General features: G+C 40.5%; 2 protein-coding genes across 2 annotated transcripts in view; both read left to right on the top strand.

Moving 5' to 3' along the window:
• LOC133267209 (heterochromatin-associated protein MENT-like) overlaps window positions 1-4,362 on the top strand; it is a 29,358-nt gene extending 24,996 nt beyond the window's left edge. Inside the window, exons 7-9 of the mRNA XM_061449327.1 lie at window positions 432-574; window positions 1,676-1,843; window positions 2,992-4,362. Coding sequence (XP_061305311.1) covers window positions 432-574; window positions 1,676-1,843; window positions 2,992-3,402 — 722 coding nt within the window. The 3' untranslated portion in view covers window positions 3,403-4,362. The remainder of the gene's footprint in view (window positions 1-431; window positions 575-1,675; window positions 1,844-2,991) is intronic.
• A 2,430-nt stretch (window positions 4,363-6,792) lies between these two features.
• Window positions 6,793-19,476, top strand: LOC133267210 (heterochromatin-associated protein MENT-like). Its single transcript, XM_061449328.1, has 8 exons — window positions 6,793-7,046; window positions 8,878-9,054; window positions 10,135-10,221; window positions 11,834-11,971; window positions 14,133-14,250; window positions 14,826-14,968; window positions 17,275-17,442; window positions 19,039-19,476. The coding sequence occupies exons 2-8, from the start codon at window positions 8,887-8,889 to the stop codon at window positions 19,438-19,440; spliced, it is 1,224 nt and encodes a 407-aa protein (XP_061305312.1). The 5' UTR covers window positions 6,793-7,046; window positions 8,878-8,886; the 3' UTR covers window positions 19,441-19,476.
• The last annotated feature ends 87 nt before the right edge of the window (window positions 19,477-19,563 follow it).

Raw genomic sequence — 19,563 nt, forward strand, 5'->3', positions numbered from 1 at the left:
ATGCTGCACCCATGCATCACAGGCAGAGAAGGCAGAGAAGAGAAACACCTCTGCTTGCCAGTGTGCTCCAAGGCAGGTGGGAATGCCTACCCAGCTATACCACTCTGCACCAGCCAGAGGTGCTGGCCTTCTTTTACCTGGTGTAACAAGCTGGTGAGACAGTATATGGCTTCCTGCTTCTAGCTGCTTGCCATGAAGCTGTGATGTTTCCTGGGGAAGGAGTCAATCTCTGTCAGCTAGCCAGGAGAATCAAGCAGCAAACAGCTTTAGAAACTTAAACAAGCTAATTGATTGATGTCAGGGGAGTATTTTAAGGAGTACAGCACTGAGGCATGGACTTTTTCACTAAGGAGCTGAACTGAGAGAAAAGTCAGTAAACACGTCCTCACTGTGATACACTAGAATAAAACCAACTCCTCTGATTTCAAAAGGCAAAATCAAGAATCTGCTGAATCCACGAGATGTGGCAACCTCCACGAAGCTGATCCTAGTAAATGCTGTTTACTTCAAGGCAGAATGGGAAGTGAAATTTCCGGAAGAGAATACAGTTTTGCAACCCTTCCGACTGAGCAAGGTAAACTCCTCCAGTAACCTTCTTACTGTAAACATCCTGGTGACAACAGCTACTGCTGAAATCCATTTCATAAATCTTTTAGGTAACCCTGTAGTAACTAGGCTCTCTGTAAAAAGCTGGTTACAGCAAAATGTGTCAGTGCTCAGCTCACTGCAACATTAAGATGCTGCTCAGGTAGATGTTAATGAGGTCCAGGTAACAGCTACCATTTCCAGAAGTGCTAGAGTCACTTAAGACATTTTTTTAAAGAGTGCTAAAAGGGCTAAGTTGTAAAATCATGATTTTGAGACTCCACGCTTCATGGGGAGGAACTAAATGCCATGTCATAGGTGAGTGCAGTTCCTGGGCCTCTGTGCTGAGCAGCCTAGCTAGGCACAAGCACACCTGCCCCGATACAGCTGTCTCAGGGTACCCTGAATGGCTGCATGGTTGGGCAAGACTAGAAGAAATGTGAGTGGATGTATCTCGAAGAGGTGTCAATGAATTCCCATCAAAAGACAAGAGCTCTCTGCAATTTCCACCAAGTGTATAGCTTCTGCTTTCTGATTAGCATGTATACAATGGCTGCTACCTTGAATTAAGGGCTGCAGATGTTAAGAGAGGTTACATACTCCTGCAAAGGTGACTGCTTTCCAGGAATATCCCTCTCTATGAGCCCCTTTGCTGAGACAATAGTGTCACCTCCTGTTAAGGGCTGTGACATAAAGAGCAAAATGCTCTTTTTATTGCCAGAGAGGGGGGGCCACAGAAGAAGTGCACAAAACTCATCCTCTTAAACCATAGCTGTTTCCCTGTTGCAGTGTTGTAAGACTATATCCCATAGCTGCTCCATCTCCATAATCCCCGCAGACATTTCTAACTCTCTTATGTGGGCTGCTGTCCATGTTTTGGGAAGAAAAGAAAAATCAGAACTCAGCAAAATATTCTAGGACAAATGACAAGATAAGAAACATTGTCTAGTCAAGAAAGACTTTGGAAATGAATAACAAATCACTGTTGTAAAAGCTGCTTACAAAAATGTCCTCTCCCTCTACTGCACTGAGTCACCATCATCCTTCCTTTCAAGAAATGATTTCTTACTTATAAATAAATACTTCACAGAACAAGACCAAGCCTGTGAAGATGATGTGCGTAAGAAATACATTTCCAGTTCTCATCATGGAAACACTGAATTTCAAAATGATTGAGTTGCCATACGTGAAACATGAACTCAGTATGTTCATCCTCCTTCCTGATGACATCAAAGATGCCACTACAGGTCTTGAACAGGTAAAAAAGTATGCTACATCCATTTTTTATCACCACTCAGCTATAAAATAAAAAAAAGACAGGCTGGAAGCTGTACTTTGCCCTCTGAGGAAATGCTCTTTGATCTCCTCAATAGCTGAATAAATTTAATACTTATCTAATGCCAAGAAGGTCCTCCACAGTGAGTGCCCTTAGTTTGATAATAACTGAAAACAGTTAACACTGTGCATAAGCAGATGCTTAGCTCTTTACAGTCCCATGACTGACACCCAATCCCACATGACCTGTAAGGGTTAAATCTCCTTTCATTGCCCATTCAGAAGTGACAGTACTGTACAAGTATTCACAGCTTCCTCCTGAGATAACAGACACCTCTTCTCCATGACCTGGAAGTTTACTACCCATCTTGTTCTCGTTCTGTTTGCCACACACACATTCGTTTGCTGCCTGAAAAACTAGGATTTTGATGTGACTGATTTGCTATAATAATGAGATCTGCCACTGTAGTTACTACAATTGCAAGACATTAAAATTCTTGGCCTCTGTTATTTCAAGAATACCTGTCATTGCTCTCCTTCTTTTGATCTGAGCTGAACCCTGGTAACATAAGGCTGAGGACAGAGAACGGCAGTGAAAGATTTTGCTGGAATCAGTCTGCTTTAAAATTGCCAAGGAAATAGGTGCAATATTAACACTTGTTTCTATGGAACTGGACCAAACCATTTGCTACACCGCTGGCAATATCTTAGCAATTTCCTTCACATCAGCACTGAATTTAAAGACAGTGACATGGTTTAGTGGTGAACTTGGCAGTCGTGCGGTAAATGTTGGACTTGATGATCTTAAAGGTCTTTTGCAACCTAGTTGATTCTATGAAAGAACTGACTTAGGGGATGGCAGCTGTTGAGTGCCCTCTCTTTTCTTTTGCAAGGAATTTTGGAGAAATGGTTCTCAAAACTTTACAGCCTTAAGTCTCAGGTATTTGTTGCACACCTTGCCTCTGATCATCAGAGAAACCAATCTATATTTTGTGCTTTCAGCTAAATGCTAGATTTGCCATTTAAAGATTGTTTCATTCATTAAATTGTCATGAAATTGACTAATTCATTGTTAGGAAATTGTTTTTCTCCCTTGTAAACATCAAATTCCTTCTCTTTCTTAAATGATAGCTGGAGAGAGAACTCACATACGAGAAGCTGTCCGAATGGACTGATTCCAAGAAGATGACTGAAACTCTTGTGGATCTATACCTACCTAAGTTCACACTGGAGGAGAGATACGACCTTGGTGATAATCTGGGCAGCATGGGAATGCTCAGCGCCTTCAGCAGCAATGCTGATTTCAGTGGAATGGCTGAGAAGGGTGATGTGCTCATCTCCAAAATTATTCACAAGTCTTTTGTTGCAGTTGATGAGAAAGGCACTGAGGCAGCTGCTGCTACTGTAACTGTAACAGTAACAAGTCTACCAGTTAGCCATGCTCTGAAATTTAAGGCTGACCACCCTTTCCACTTCTTCATCAGACACAACAAATCCAAGAGCATCCTTTTCTTTGGCAGATTCTGCTCTCCCCTAGAATGAGTTATTACTTGCTCCTAGACAGCACCCTATGTTCACTGTTCAATGGAAAAATATGAACTGCAGTGTTAAAAGCTCAACCTTAAGCCATGTAGCCATATGTGCTGAAAGTGTATGTCCTTTTTCTTCCTTCCGAAGTAAGGCAGCACCCAGAAACCACCCTGTGCCTCAAAGACCACCCCTCTACTGCTCCTAACTGTTCTAATCAGACAGCCCTCCACAGATAACAAGTGCAGAGTTTTGCTCCCTTGCATTAAACCTGCTCTTCTGGCTTTGTTATTTGAGAGTAAGGTGGAGCCATAAAAGCTCTCTGCACACAGGCTTTCACCCAGCCTTATGCCAAATATGACTTCAAAGGAAATGCAGTTTGCACTCTTCAATCTCCCAGAGAGGAAAACCAGATTGTTGGAAGTTAAAAAAAAAAAAAAAAATACAAACCCAGAATAATCTCAAAATACCCCTTACCTTCTCCTTACAACACACATATAGAAAAATTACATTCCTCCTCTCCTGCCCCTGAAGCTTCATGAAAAAAACAAGGCAGTGAAGGCAAATAGTCCAGCCCTTAACATTTAATTGCTGACTTCTAATCTGCTTGCATTTTTCCTCAGTTTTCTCAACTTTGTAGTTTAAGGTTGCTGAGAGTTCCAACCAGAAAAATGCTGAAAAAACTACGAGCAACATGCTTTTTTGATACTTCTTATTGATATGCAATCTAAAACATCAGAATTAAAACCTCCTCCCTCTTTTTAATTTTACCTAATTATACCTGTTTCCTGGCTAATATCTGCATGGTTTCCTTGGTACCTGTATTTTTGACCAGTATATGATTAGTAACTTATGAGTGCATCTCAGCAAAGATAGTCATAGTATTGATCGAAACACCAGTGAGATTTTGATTGATGCTTTACTTCATAAGCTTACCATGACCTGCATTTAATACAATAAATTAACCCGGAGTTGTGTTTGTGTTATTAAGGACACTGACTTACCTGGTTCTCTTAAAGCATCCTGTAAGGAGCATGGCTAGAGCACGTTTCCACTCTTGCCATTCCAAGTCAACCACCACATCATCCCAATTGACAAAACTGAGGCACTTTAATACAGTAGTGTCTTACTTCTACTAGGCTTCAAACAGCCCCCAAAACACTGTTACTCAACATGTTATTCTAGGCATTTACTAAACATATCTGTCACAACACGCTATTAATAAAAAGTCTGACTAGAGCCTGTAGCCTAGAAGAGCACCTTCCAAACACCCCTTTCATCCATGTAGAACAGTGAACAGGCAATGCTGAGGGCAGCAGTTGTGCTTTCCTGTGGCTATAAGGAATAGCAAAAAGTTTTGTAGCCATTGTGGGACTCTAACCACACATCAGATAACATTATCTAAGGCAAGATGTGAATACAGGAGGGAGTTTCTGTGAAAAAAATTTGCTCTCAGCAAAATTCCACCCATAATTACAACTCACTTCACCTCCACTAAAGGTATTCTATTTGAAATACATTTCCACCCAACAAAATATACCTGTATCTTCTTCCCTGTACAAAGTGCTGCTTCTGCAATCAGTGCCCTCCCTTGTCTGCAACCCTCAGGTCAGGGTTCAGCTGTCTGTCACCAAGGACCTAACTTGATGCAGCCCAGTTTTGTGTTATTGACTCAGATTTACTAAGAAGTTTGTTGTTTAAGTATGGAAAAGCACACGAGTGAAGGCCATGTAAAATAGAAAAGTAAAACCACACAGACCAAAGTTATTGTCAGGATAGAATAGCAGCATAGCAAGGCTTCAGGAAATGAAACACTTGCATAAGGAGGTAAAAAATCTCAATTTTTTAAAAAAATTAAAACCTGAAAGGTAACAACTAGCAACTTAGCCTCTTCTAGGGAGCAGCAAAGACCAGCCCTCTTCCACTTGAGTAATGTCTGGACAGCAAAGACTCACCAGGGTGGTAAGCATGTTAATTCTTAGCCTTATATCACGTTAATCCTATCTCTCTGCTGTGTGTGTTCAACAATAAGTAATAATGGGGAACTCCTAAACTGGGTATAACCAGTTTGAAGAGACACTTCATGTAAGAAGCAAAAGTTGCTCAAAGAGGTGAGAAGAGTTCCATGCCAAACTGGTTGAAAGGTCTTTCCATGCTAATTTCTGTACATCCCTTCACTTACATCACACTCCAAGGCCCTGCAAAGCAATACCTCTGAAGGGTCCCTGAGGAACTACAGAATGGTGTCTGCCAGCTGCTGGGTAGTGCAAAGGGTCAAACAGGCTGGTTTTGTCACCAAGCTTCTCCCAGTTTCAGCTTTGCTTGGAAGATGATGCCAAAGAGCACACTTTCCAGTAGTCCTGAAGGACATAGCTGAATGGGACTTCCTGCAGAGTAAAAATCTGTAACTGGACTTAGCATAGCACAGATTTTAAACTGTGCTCCTTTTTACTGCATGTAACTGGAAAAGAATTGATCTTCAATAAACACCAAAATGGTCCACTCGGAGTGGACCGCTTACAAGGTACAGTTATGGGAGTGTCAGGGAGTGTCATCAAACAGACAGAAAGACCTCACATCCATGCTCTGCAAGACGGGGACAAAAGATGGTTTCGAAAAAGGCCAAAATAATTAGTTCATCGGTGTGCTAATTTTATCAAAAGACTTTTTATGACTTTTTGTCAGAAGTCAATCCCTTTAGGTCAACAGGTCAGGTGTTGTGATGCTGTGAAACTTTGTTTCTACCATTCTGGTTACAGATATTCACTTATTTCCTCTTGCTATTTCCATTTGGCACAGCAAAATCAAGAGCACCTCTTTTTCAGCCAGTTTGTTCCCCTTTGAAACTTCTCCCTCTCTTGCTAAACAGGATCTTGCAGCAGCTGGAATATACCACAAAGAGTGTCTACACAGTTTGGGTACCCTTTCTTCATTTTCCTGTATTTTTGGCCAATCTTTATAGATTGTAGTACCCCTAACTGATGTTCAGGTTTTTTACTTCTCTTACTCATTTAGCTAAAAAATAGACAACAACAGTTTCAAATACATAGCAGAAACATTTCTTAAACACATAACTGAACATAATAGCGTCAAATACATTTATAAAGCAAGAAAATAAGATGGATATTCCAGGCACAAAACCTGCACACAGTTAAAAACAAAATGCTTGAAAAAGGAGGCATGTGTATCATGCCTCCTGAACCCTTGTATGGCATACTGACCAGTCAGATTTGAAGTGAATATAACCACAAAATTGTAATTCTGGGTCAAAATATGGACTTGTACACTTTATAATAATGCTTTTTACACATGACTGCATGCTCATAATTGGTTTATTCTGTGTGTGTCATACTAGTGGGCAGGCGCCATTCCTAACTAATCATAAATGTAGCAGAAAGGACATATAACGATTGCAAAGGAAATGCATCAATGCAGTTTTAATAGAAGCCACACAGACAAGAGCAGAGTAAACCTGGAGAATTGCTAATCAAACTTGTTTAAAGGAATAAATGAGGGAACATGTACGTTAGTACACGCATAGGATGTAGAAAAGGGAGGTGCAAACACTTCTACATTTCCAAAACTATTCATTGCTTCATAGACCACCACAGATCCTGACTGAAGACAGATCCTAACTCTTCTCTCCCTCAAGATTTCAGGTAATGTAAATATTCATATCAAAATAACTAGCTTTACTTTGAAAGTCTTGCAAATTCACATTAAATTCTTTGGAACTAAGTGATTAAACGGTGGTGGAAAAGTCAGGGGAAGGGAGTGCTCATTTTTTAACACAAACTGTAGCCCTTACGAAAACCCTCTGACAGGGCACAGTGGGCAGAATACAAGCTCAGCTTAGACAAAACCTATGTAGCCTGAGAGGGCAGAGAGTTTCCTCACCTGTCAGAAGGTTACCAGTCAATTTAGGGTCAGAGGACTGAGAACAAGCTGCAGGAGAGAATACCTTCCTGCTGATCCTGGAATTGAGCACACAAGACAACATGACTCAGTAGCACGGTGTTTTGGATGCTCAGCATTATGTGCATTAGTTCAAGCCTCTACTTCACTAGTATCAAATAACTACTGGAACAGGCATCCAGATATTTCCTTTCCCAGATGAATGAGATGGCTAATAGAACCAGTGAACCTCAAAGAAACACACACTTGCTCTCTCTCTCAAGTCTGAGAAAAGCTTGATTGCTCCATGCAGATTCAGTTCAGGTATTCTCTGAGAGCAGGAGATGGAGAAGTCAGTTTGAAATTCTTCAGGCAAAAATGTTCAGCTCAGCCCTGTTCCCTAGATATGCTCTGGGAGTATCAGCTTCTCCAGGCACAGCAGTAAGAGAAATCTGATTTGAAGGTCCTAGAAGTACTTAGGTGTGAGCTAGGCTGCAGGGCATGCACCTCAGGCATCCCTGAGAATATTTCAGAGCAGTTGTGGAGCCATGGGAGGCTTTGAAATCAAAACTTAAGGATCCCAGAGTCTTTGGACATCTCTAACACTGCATGGCAGCTGGCTTTGAGGACAGAAGGTTTTGATTTAAGCATGTAAATTGTGGGTGAAGATAGATTAAAATGTCCAGTTGCTGTTGTTGTTCTAATGCTTAACCTTTCACCTGATGCCATCTTACACTGACTTCAATACATGTTTTAGTAGTCCTTTTACTGGTGAAGATAACAGAAATGTCTGAATTTATCCTAATATTTGTCAACAGTATTAGACTGATATAAAATGTGCTAATAAGACCTGGATCCACATGTGGAAAATAAGTTTAATCTTGTGGTTGCTTTGTTCTCATTTGCTTTAGTTTTGTCCTGTAAAATCACGTTTAGAAAAAGAAGTAAAACAAGGATGGAAGAGGTTCTGATCAGAAAGCAGACAAAAAAAGGGAAAAATTGTTGTTTAGAACACAAACTATATGGGGTTGTACGTAAGATACAAGAGTTTATTTGAAAAACCGTAAACAATTTCTAAATGTGTGTTTACCTACACCAAGAACATCTAAAAATCTACAGATCTCTAGTAGCCGTCAAGATACATGCACTGAATCACATGAATTCACCATGATTTTTCAGCAGAAAATAATAGCACATGAAGTTTAAAGAAATAGAAAAAACCTCAAAGCAGCACAGTGACAAATGATTGTGTTTCACTCCCTCACGACTGAAGAATTCTAAAACTTAAGCAAATGGGGGTTTGAAACAAGTTGGGTCTGTGAAAACATTTCTAGCTAAAATTGTGCTCATCTGATGAGGCATAAATAAAAAGCTGAGGACATGGAGGAGTGATGGAGAAGGGAAAAATAATGCAGGTCTTAAAAAAGAGACCTACTAGCTGACTGTACTTGGTCTCTGTGCAGTATTTTACCCATTACACGGACACCCTCACACTGTATTTGAGAAGGTGCAGGCTATCTCCCACTAGCAGCTTTGTATTTGTTAAAAGAAGTGAAGAAGCAGTCACCACCTCTCTCTGACACTCATTTGTCTTAGGCTGTATCAATGGAGTCTCTCTCAGTGTCAACCAACAGCTTCACTCTGGACCTTTACAAAAAGCTGAATGAAACTTCCAGAGGCCAAAACATTTTCTTCTCTCCTTGGAGTATTGCAACTGCTCTTGCCATGGTCTACCTGGGTGCAAAAGGTGACACTGCAACCCAGATGGCTGAGGTAAGCTCTGAAATCAGCAGGATATCACTTCACAGGTTGTTGCCACATAACTTGCATTATTCTTCAGCTTGTGTGGAACAGAAAGGAACAACACAGTAGAACATAATGTTGGTACAGGAAATAACCCTGCTTGTGCCGCCAGCAATCCTGCAGGTCACTGTTCTTCCACTTTATTTCCAAGATCACCCTGCTCTGCAACACCCCACATTTAGCTTACACTTACAGCTCCTAGAGCATTGCAAGGGGTGTGACAGAGGGAAGTTACTGACATTAAAGGCTGCTGCTGGTCTTACTTGGATCACTACCTTCCATTTTAATTGTCCTTTGAACAGAATAATCCACCTGATATGGTGCTCAAATAGTAATAAAAAGACAACTTTATTAAAAAAAAAATATGGAGCTAAGACATGCTACAGAAAAGCTGGAGATAGTATCACTGCTTTTAGACCCCAGGTGGTTCTGGAAAGAGTATATCTGCTTTCTCATACTGCATACCAAAGTTAGTAAGCTCTCCTGCACAGAAGCAGTACAAATACCTTTGCTTGAGACATAGTCCGTAAATGAAGTAATCTTCCCACAAATAATGAAGACATAATACTACTGGAAATATAACTTCACTTGTGCTCACTTTTGCAGAATCATTCAATCTTTGTACTCTTCTAGGTTATAAACATTTATTTCAACACATTAAATGCAGAATTTTCCATTTGTGTCCCAGCAGTAAGATTCTGAAATGCACTATGCTCTTTGTTGTGTCTGGTCATGATCTGAAAATAAATTCCATGCAGCTAAGCACAAAATTAACATTCACCCAAATAAACTGATATTTACCTAAATAAATTAATGTTTCAGCCATAATATTGTTCTATTATTAAGCAGTACATGTGATTGAATTCTATACAGTAATGATATAATTTATAGAGACTAAATTGAGAGTAAGGACTTGTCCTTAATAACTTGAATAGACTAAACTTCATTGGGCATCACTGGTGAATTACCACAGAAAACTAACATATAACTCTTGAGCACATTTATCTTCAAATAAAAAGCTGTTTTTATGAACATTTGTCATCATCACAGGTTCTTCATTTTAACCAGGCTGCAAGAGAAGAAAGCTCATCTGGGACAACAAGGCCTTCTCTGGGGAGTCCAAAGAGAAGAAAGATGGTATTTGTTACAAAAAAAGATTCAGAGAAAAAAAAATCTCTGAGAAGGAGATAGTTAAACACAACTACTGCTTTAGTTAGTTTACTGTTTAGTTTACTGTTAGCCTTTTAACATCTGCTTGTCTTCAGTCTGTATCTACTATAGCACTTCAGTGAAAACTATATATAGAAAGAGCAAATGCAAAAAAGCAGGCAAAGGTACTGTAAAAACTCATGAACTTGGGCCTTCAAAGGCAGAACTGAGACACTAGTGGCGCTTTGATTTGCCTAATACCACCTTATTTGGTTTTAATGGGTCTATGGAAGCAACAACAGATCAATTGTCCTGATATGCTTACGACAATTCTGTCTCTTACCAGCTACAGTTTGGGTTGTTTTTTTGGGTTGTTTCTGTTTTTTTTTTTGTTGTTGTTTGTTTTTTGGTTTTGTGTTTGTTTTTTTGTTTTTTAGTGAAAAACAGTTACTGCATTCACAATAAACTCCCTTCCACTTTTCTCGTGCATGGACACATCAGGCAAACAAAATTCCTGTTTAAGCTAATGTATGTTCATAACGTTCATCAGCTCGCCAGTGACTTGCCACAGGGGGGTACTAGTTTTTCATCAAATGAACTCCCTAAGCACGGAAAGGCTTGTAGACTCAAACAAGCCATGTTTCTTTGGCACAGAAACTAAAATAAAGTTCAAAGAAACTAGATTAGACAAACTGGAAATAAAAGGGGGAAGGTTATATAATTCTCTTCCTAGATGGAGGGGGACTGATCTTCAAGATGAATCATTACATCCATGTTCATTTTAGCAACTCACTGACATTCTGAGTTGTAGCAAAGTCTGCCTAGTCTCGTCCTTTAGATATTTCCCTCTATTACCTCTTCAAGTCTGTTCCCATCCCATTGCAAAATCCAGCCTCTCCTATTCCATGCCCGCTGGCTACTAAATTCTTTCCTAGGAGTCCTTCCTAGCAGCCCATGTCTCAGCATGAGTGAGAAAACACTAGAACAAGGAATGCCACCTGACCAACCTTATGACAAATCACCATGCGTCAGTGGCACACACTCTCGGCGTCTCATATGCAGGGCACAGTATACACCATGAAGGAGGAGACTGCACCCAAGCAGCTGGAGGGAAGTAGCTAACAGGTAGCAGTTTATTCCTCCATCAGCAATGCAACAGCTGGCAACAGCTTGCATGCTCCCTGAGACCATCAACGTTGACATTCAGGAAAAGCTCCCTCCAAAATTCAAATAGTAACAACAAAATTCACGTGAAACAGTGAAAATCTGAATAGCTGGTAAGTTCATGCCCTGACATTAGTGTCTATCAAAACAGAGCACCTTCTCAGCAGCTGCCAGGCTGCACTGACCGGGCCTTGTGAAACTGAAAAGTAGGCCTGACCATGACTGGAATGAAGAGAGTCAGCTTCCTAGGTCTTGTTTCCCCAAAGGCCTGCATGGCACAACAGAAACAGATCATCTCCCTACAGACAGGAAACCATTTGTCCAGTTATACACAGTACTGCCTGCAAATGTGTAACATATCAAAAAAAGAGCTCCATCCCCCAAAACTCCATTTTAATTACAAGAGAATCCATACTAATTGGTGTCTCTTCCCAAGGATCCTGAGCACAAGCAAGCTGAAAACATCCACTCTGGCTTCAAAGAGCTGCTGTCTGCCTTGAACAAACCCAGAAGTACCTACTTGCTTAAGAGTGCCAATCGACTGTATGAGGAAAAGACCTACCCATTACTGCCCGTGAGTTTACATCTTTACTTGAGAATATTTTGACATTAAGAAGGATTATCAATAGACATTACAAAAAATCTCCAGATGATACCACTGTGGTTTCAGGGAGCACATGAGGGCAGACATGTGGGGTAGCCTTGGACAGACAAGAGGTCCATCTATCTGTAACAGTGGCCAGCAGTTCAGGAAATGCATGAGAACAAGGCATGCTGTGTAGTGATGTTTCTCCAAAATCTGCTGCAGGCACCAAGTGATCTGCAGCTCAGGGACTTCATGAATTTGCAGGCTTGCATTTTGAATCTACTGTAACCCTCATCTAGGGAACCCTCATCAGTGGCTGTGTCTTTTGAGACTGCTGACTGTTGGCATCATTATTGGTTTATTTTTCCTCTAAAGGATGCTTCTCCATATCTCTGGTCACCCAACTCACCTATCTCTGTATCTTTTACACTCTAGCATTTCTGAGACAGAAGAGGCCAGGGCTGCATATAGAACTCAGACAATGGGCTTGCCATAGCTTTATACAGTGCCATTCTAATATTCTATGTTTTGTTCCCTACTCCTTTCTTTGTAACTCTTGAATTTGTATTTGATTTTTGACGGCAATTGGTCAGATTATTTTCCTATCAACTGCCCACTATAGCTTCAATACCTAGTTCCTAAACAGTCATAATAATTTTCTGTACCTTACACTTCACTGGATCATTTATAAATATTTTAATATTTATATGTTAATGCAAACATTTAGACCTTGGTTTTATAGAATAAATACTTTAGCACAGACTTCATCAGATATCTCTTTGGTACTCCAGTAGTAATTACCATTCACTGTGAAGAGTTTCCTCCTCCTCTTGGTTTCCAGTCTTTCAAACAAACAGGATCTACCTCTGTACTCCCATTGATGCTCAGCCTTTGGTGAGAAGTCTTAGGAAATGTCTTTGAAATGCCTTTTGGAATCCAAACAGATAGACTATAATGGCTCAACCTTTCTACCCATACCCTTCCCAACACCTTAAAAAAACGCTAGCAGATTTGTGATTTAGGATTTCCTATTACAAAATGCTGTTGACATTCCTTCAATACATCATGTTTACTCCTACACCCACTACACCTATTCTACTCATTTGCCCCGTACAGACCCATGAGTTTGTAATCACCTGTATTTTTGACATCTTTTTAAAAACTGATGTTGTATTAATCACCTTCCAGTTTCCTGGAAGGTGGTTTCAAATGAGATTACTGTTCTCTGATCTTAGAACTTGTTTGGTCTCCTAAGTAATTAGTAATCTGTCCTTCTGAAGTTTATTGCTCATTTTCTCCATAATCTCATGCTTTACAGGAAATCTGAAGAATTTTCTGCTGGGAATCTCCATGAACTCTTTCACAACAGACAGCAATGCAAACATTAATTCCGCTTTTTTCCCATGACTTTATTCTACCAGAATGTTCCCTTTATGCCTGATCCTTTATTGTCCTCACAAACTCTTGGCAGGCTCCTCACCTCTGTAGCAAACTAAAAGCCTTGTTTCAACTTCATATCAAACTATTCTTCCCTCTTGTACTGAATTAGAATCATAGAATAGTTAGGGTTGGAAAGGACCTTAAGATCATCTAGTTCCAATCCCCCTGCCATGGGCAGGGACACCTCACACTAAACCATGCCACCCAAGGCTCTGTCCAGCCTGGCCAGGGCTGGAGCATTCACAATCTCCCTGGGCAAATGATGAATGAGTTATGAATTATGAATTCTATGATTTATGAATTCTACTTCACAAAGCAGGAAGGAAGTAATTAAATTATACAAAAAGGTCATTTTGAGAAGTTAAAATAACCACCACCAACAACAAAATCAAACCACCAAAATCCAAAACAACAAAAACCCAAAAGAAGAATGTTTCATGGGGCATTTCAAAATTACAAATTGCATATTGGATTTCAAACACAAAAATTTGAAGCATCAGATTCCTTGAGACTGAAGCTTGGTCTGTCCTTAATTTTTAGTATAGAATGTATTAGACTTTATTTTTAAGGCTAATCCCATTTAAAACAAAGTATGTTTTCTTCAATTAAGTACCAGCTGATTGTATAATCTGTTGAAGTGATTATTTCTAACATTTTTATAATTCAAACTTAACTAAATAAGCATACATTTTCAAATTTTATCTTTCAGAAATTCTTACAGCTCATTACAAGCTATTACAATGCACAGCCACAAGCTGTAAACTTTAAGACAGCTGCAGAACAAGCCAGAGCACAAATCAATTCTTGGGTTGAAAATGAAACTGAGAGTAAGTACCACTCTGGTGGCTTTTTTCTTGTCTAGCTTTCAAATAATTTGTATTTCCACATTTATTGCTCTTGTAGTCTTGAAAACTCAGGGGAGGTAATGAGCAAAGCACAGTTAAAAAGCATAAAGAATGTCTCTCTCCAAACTGATGCCCCTTACAAGGTCCTTCCCTTGATTCTTCATGCCATAGCCTCTTCTGAATTATTTCTCTTCATGCCATAGCCTCTTCTGAATTATTTCTGTACAGAGGAAGGCACAGGTAGATATTGATTGGCTTCACTCTGGTTACTGAGGTTTTTACTTCTGCTTGCTTCAGCTGCCTGCAACCATCTTCACAGAATAGCCAAGCTATTCCACTTTACCCAGTTTCCAATGCCATTTACTGTCATAATTGCAATAAGTATTGATATACTTCAAAGCTATTTTAACCATATGTACACGATGAAAAATGTACAGTAAAAACTCCCCCAAATGCAAACATCTTTGCTAGAGAGGAAGGCATAGAGAAGGAACAAATAAAATTGGTGAGTTATATAGTCCTACTGAAATAACAGTTCTATTTGTCTGATTTTGAAGGGAAAATACAGGGTTTGCTGCCTGCAGGATCTCTCAATTCTCGCACTGTGTTGGTCTTAGTAAATGCCATTTATTTCAGAGGAAATTGGGAAAAGAAATTTCTGGAGAAAAATACTTCTGAGACACCCTTCAGAGTGAGCAAGGTAAATTCCTTGTCTATATGCCTGTTATCATATGTCAGTATGTCTATTGCTGAGGAGCAAGAAACCTCTAAATACTTAACCCACATTTCATATGCCACTGAAATGCTCCTTGTAGCTGGACACATGGTATAAACTCAGTGAGAATAGCAACTGTGAAAAGAACTCAGCATTATCTTACCCATGCATATTCATGAGAATAAGATTTTTAATTAATAGTTCTTCAGTATCAAAACATTTGAGAACACCATGGTTAAGCAGCTGAAGGACAAGAGGAAATAAGTACCAAGGTCTGACTTTCAAAACAGACTGAGTTGCTTTTGAGAGCGCTGTTTACACACCTACAGCTCTCTTCTGCTTTTAAGACACAGTCTATACTCTGAATTAAGGAAACTGAACAAGCTGTTTGCCTGCTGGGTGTTGCATAAAACCTCAGAGGGAATTTTCATGGGGGCTGTCATTTTAGCTGAGTGCATGAGGATGATGTATTCAGCATACATGGGGGGCATGTTATTGAGCTGACAGTATTTAGTGTACTGATGATTCACAGTAGCTGACTGCATGCAGATTTTTGGACTGTGCTAAAGGCAAGCAAAATTATTCGTCAATGGGAAGTATCTTGTTTGACATAGATTATGAGTGCAAACACCTTTTGTGTGCCAGGCAAGATGAAGCAATTATGTCAATGATGCGACTGTGTACCTAAAACCTACTGTGTACCTACTATGCTACATGTGTGGTTTTAGGATTCATCATGATACATGGTTGTGGTGGGTTGACCTTGGCTGGCCACCAGCTGCCCACCAAGCCTCTCTATCACTCCATTTCTCAATTGGACAGAGAAAGAAAAACAGGATGAAAAGCTCCTGGGCCAAGACAAAGACAGGGAGAATGTACCAATTACCATCCTGGGCAAAAAAAAGCCTTGGTTTAGGGAAATTAATTTATTGTAAATTAATCAGAGCAGGTTAATAAGTAATAAGACCAAATACAAAACACCTTCCCTGGCTCCTTCCTTCTTTTAGGCTAAACTTCACTCCAAACTCTTCTATCTATCCCCAAAGGCAGTGCAGAATGATGGGGAATGGAGATTGCAGTCAGTTCATCACACATGGTCTCTGCTGCTCCTCACAATTTTTTGCTCGTGTGGAGATCCTCCCATGGGATATAGTCATTCATGTCCAACATGAGTCCTTCCCATAGGCTGCAGTTCTTCATGAACTGCTCCAGTGTGGGTTCCTTCCATGGGGTGCTGTCCTTCAGGAACGGGCTGCTTCAGCGTGGGTCCTCTGTGGGGTCACAAATCCTGCCAGCATGGGCTCCTCTTTCCATGAGGCCACAGGTCCTGTCAGGAGCCTGCTCCAGTGCAGGCTTCCCACAGGGTCACAGCATCCTTCAGACATCCCCCTGCTCCAGTGTGGGGTCCTCCACAGGCTGCAGGGTGGTTATCTGCATCACCATGGTCTTGGCTGCAGGGGAATTTCTGCTCTGATGCCTGGAGCACCTACACCCCTCCTTCTTCACTGACCTTGGTGTCTGCAGAGCTGTTTCACTCACATACTCTCACTCCTCTCTCCCAGCTGCTGTTGCACAGCAGTTTTTACCCTTTCTTAACTATGCTATCACAAAGATGTTACCAACATCACTGACTGGCTCAGCTTTGACCAGTGGTGGGTCTGGAACTGGCTCTGCCTGAGATGGAGGCAACTTCTTAAGTCTTCACACAGAAGTCACTCCTGCACTCCCTTGCTACAAAAACCTTGCTATGTAAACCCAATACATTGTGCACAGACAGTTTAATTCACAGGATACATCATAGCAAAGCCTGTGAACAGATAAACTTCTGCACTCAAATGTAACAACGTGAAGCTGAGAGTGGATATATTAGTAAAAGCTCTGTGAACAAGGCACAGCATAGGAGTTCAAAAGACTACGGCGTAATGCAGTTCCATTTGGTAATCCAGTCCTCTCTGGTTTGGGGAAGAGGAAAAGCCAGCACAAGCCACAGAAAATATGGTTCAGAAGCAAGTGAGACGATCAGTATTGCCTGGAAGGATAAAACAGGATGGGAAGGATAAAACAAAAGGGTTGATGGCATCCCCAAGAAGAAAGTGAACATTTTTTTCCCCCAATCAAGGCCCTTACTCCAAAAATGTAACTTTTGGGAGAAAACATGAAACGCTGCTGTGTCTTGTACTTGTTTGCAAATTTTTGCTTTCAGTGCAACTAAGCAAGTAAACTTCCATTTAAGGAATGAAGTAACTATTTTTTTCATGGCTGATTTTTTTCACATCTGATTTTTTTCACAGACCAAGACTAAACTGGTACAGATGATGTTTCTGAGAGATACATTTTTGATACTCCATGAAACAACCATGAAATTCAAAATCATTGAGCTGCCATACGTGGAAAATGAACTGAGCATGTTTGTCCTCCTACCAGATGACATCAATGATAACACTACTGGTCTGGAGCTGGTAAAACTGACCTGCTGTTGTGTCACATACACTATGATACAGTAACAAAAACAGACTAAAAGTGAGGAAGAATAAGCTTCAAAATCATGGTAGAATAAGTTTTGATGTGTGCATACTTTGTTTCATTAACACCTAACTTCCCAGCTCCTAAGAGGGCATGGGAGGGCATCTGATAGTATTGCACACATAGTATTTTACTTACAGATGCATCTAAAAACTATGTCTGCACAACTGGCTTAGACTGTTTTGCATCCTCTTTTCTATTGCCAGAATACCACAAACAAAGGAAGGACCAAATCTGAATCACTGCGCTCTAAAGTTATCTTCTCCTAAGAGCTGTATTAATTAATTTTTATACCATTCGCAGTCCAGATTTGCACCTGGTATTTTGTGGCGGTTTCTCAAACTAAGTGTTGACTATCCCGACCCAGAAGGTATCAACAGCCACTCATGACCATGCCAGGATAAGTTTCAGATTCTAAACAGATCAGGACAAGCATCTTCTTATTTGTACCTCAGGTCCCATGCATTCCACTTATTTCCCACTACTAGGAGTAAAGTTATCCATATACACACAAAGCAAGAGCTTACTAATATCATTATAAGTCACACATTGCAAAAAAGCAATATTCTTCACACCAGGAAAAAAAATATAACTACTCTGAGGTTTCAGGCCTACACCTCACTACCTTTAAGAAAATAAACAGAAGTATAAGTCACACAGAACTTTGCAGGATCATGCCTTATGAATATGGCGCATGTTCCAGCTGTAGCCACTGCTGGTGGCTGGGTTTTGTTTTACATGTTCTTGATGAGTGAAGCACGAAATCAGACTCTACAACTCAAGGAGAGTTATAAAGCAGGTATGTTTATTATGGGCCCAGGTGCAAGGGGAATCGCTCCTCCTAACTTGCACACCAAGGGGTTAAGCAAGCAGGTATTTATTACACACAAACATGCACATTCATTACATTTCCTGAGAGATCAGTGGGGCTATTACAATTAGTTTAGGAACTCATTATCATAAGTCTTCTCCCTTTTGGCAGTTGCACACTGCCCTCCGACAGTCATGGACAGGGGTCTTCAAGATGAAGTAAGAAGTCTTCCTCACAGTGTACTTTTCACCTTTGGCACAGTTAGATGCCCCAGTAATCACAAAACTAGCTGAAACCAGCCATAACTCTAAGTTTCTGATAGCTGGCAAAGAGTTAGAACAGTGTGACCTTCGTACGAAATTTATTGCAAGCAAAACAGGATGGGCAGACAAGAAGTATCCTAAGCTAGCCGATGTTCGGGAGTCACTGTCTCCAAACTAACCGATAATTAGAAGGATGGTAAGAAATAATTCACTCATTAGAAGGATGGTAAGAAATAATTCACTCACATTAGTAAGACTACTAAATTCTGTTACCACACCACAGACTTACAACACAAACGTTGTTCTCTATCTTAAACCTAAGTTAAGTTAAAAGTATTTCAACCCTATGTTTTCCAGGCACTTGCTTTCCTTATATGATGAGTGTTATGACACTGGTATGTGCATGTCTTGTCTCTGTCCTTCACATTCCAGCTGTTTTCCTCCTTGATTCATTGCAGGTAGAAAGAGAGCTGACCTATGAGAAATTGGCTGAATGGACCAAATCGGCCAATATGATGAAAGCTGAAGTGGATCTGTACCTGCCCAAGCTGAAGGTGGAAGAGAATTATGACCTTAAATCCACTTTGAGCAGCATGGGAATACAAAATGCTTTTGACCCCCTTCAGGCTGATTTCACAGGGATGTCAGTGAAGAAGGACCTTTTCATCTCAAAAGTTATTCACAAAGCTTTTGTGGAGGTCAACGAAGAAGGTACTGAGGCAGCAGCTGCCACAGGTGTTCTGGTGATGAGATCAAAAGCACCAAGAATGACTTTTAAAGCTGACCACCCTTTTCTCTTCTTCATCAGACACAACAAATCACAAACCATTCTCTTCTATGGCAGACTCTGCTCACCCTAGTCAGTTACTCCTGGCCCTGCAGCGCCAGAGATGCTTGCCTGCAATTAGGTGGAGAAGGACCTTGACCCTTTCTCCATCAGGCCGCACACCCCAGGGCCAGAGGCATAGCTCTTCCTGTGCCCT

Source organism: Pezoporus flaviventris, unplaced genomic scaffold (assembly GCF_033815535.1).
Source record: "Pezoporus flaviventris isolate CSIRO_AGI_PZ_B2104156 unplaced genomic scaffold, CSIRO_AGI_Pfla_v1 ptg000007l, whole genome shotgun sequence".
Lineage (NCBI taxonomy): Eukaryota > Metazoa > Chordata > Aves > Psittaciformes > Psittacidae > Pezoporus > Pezoporus flaviventris.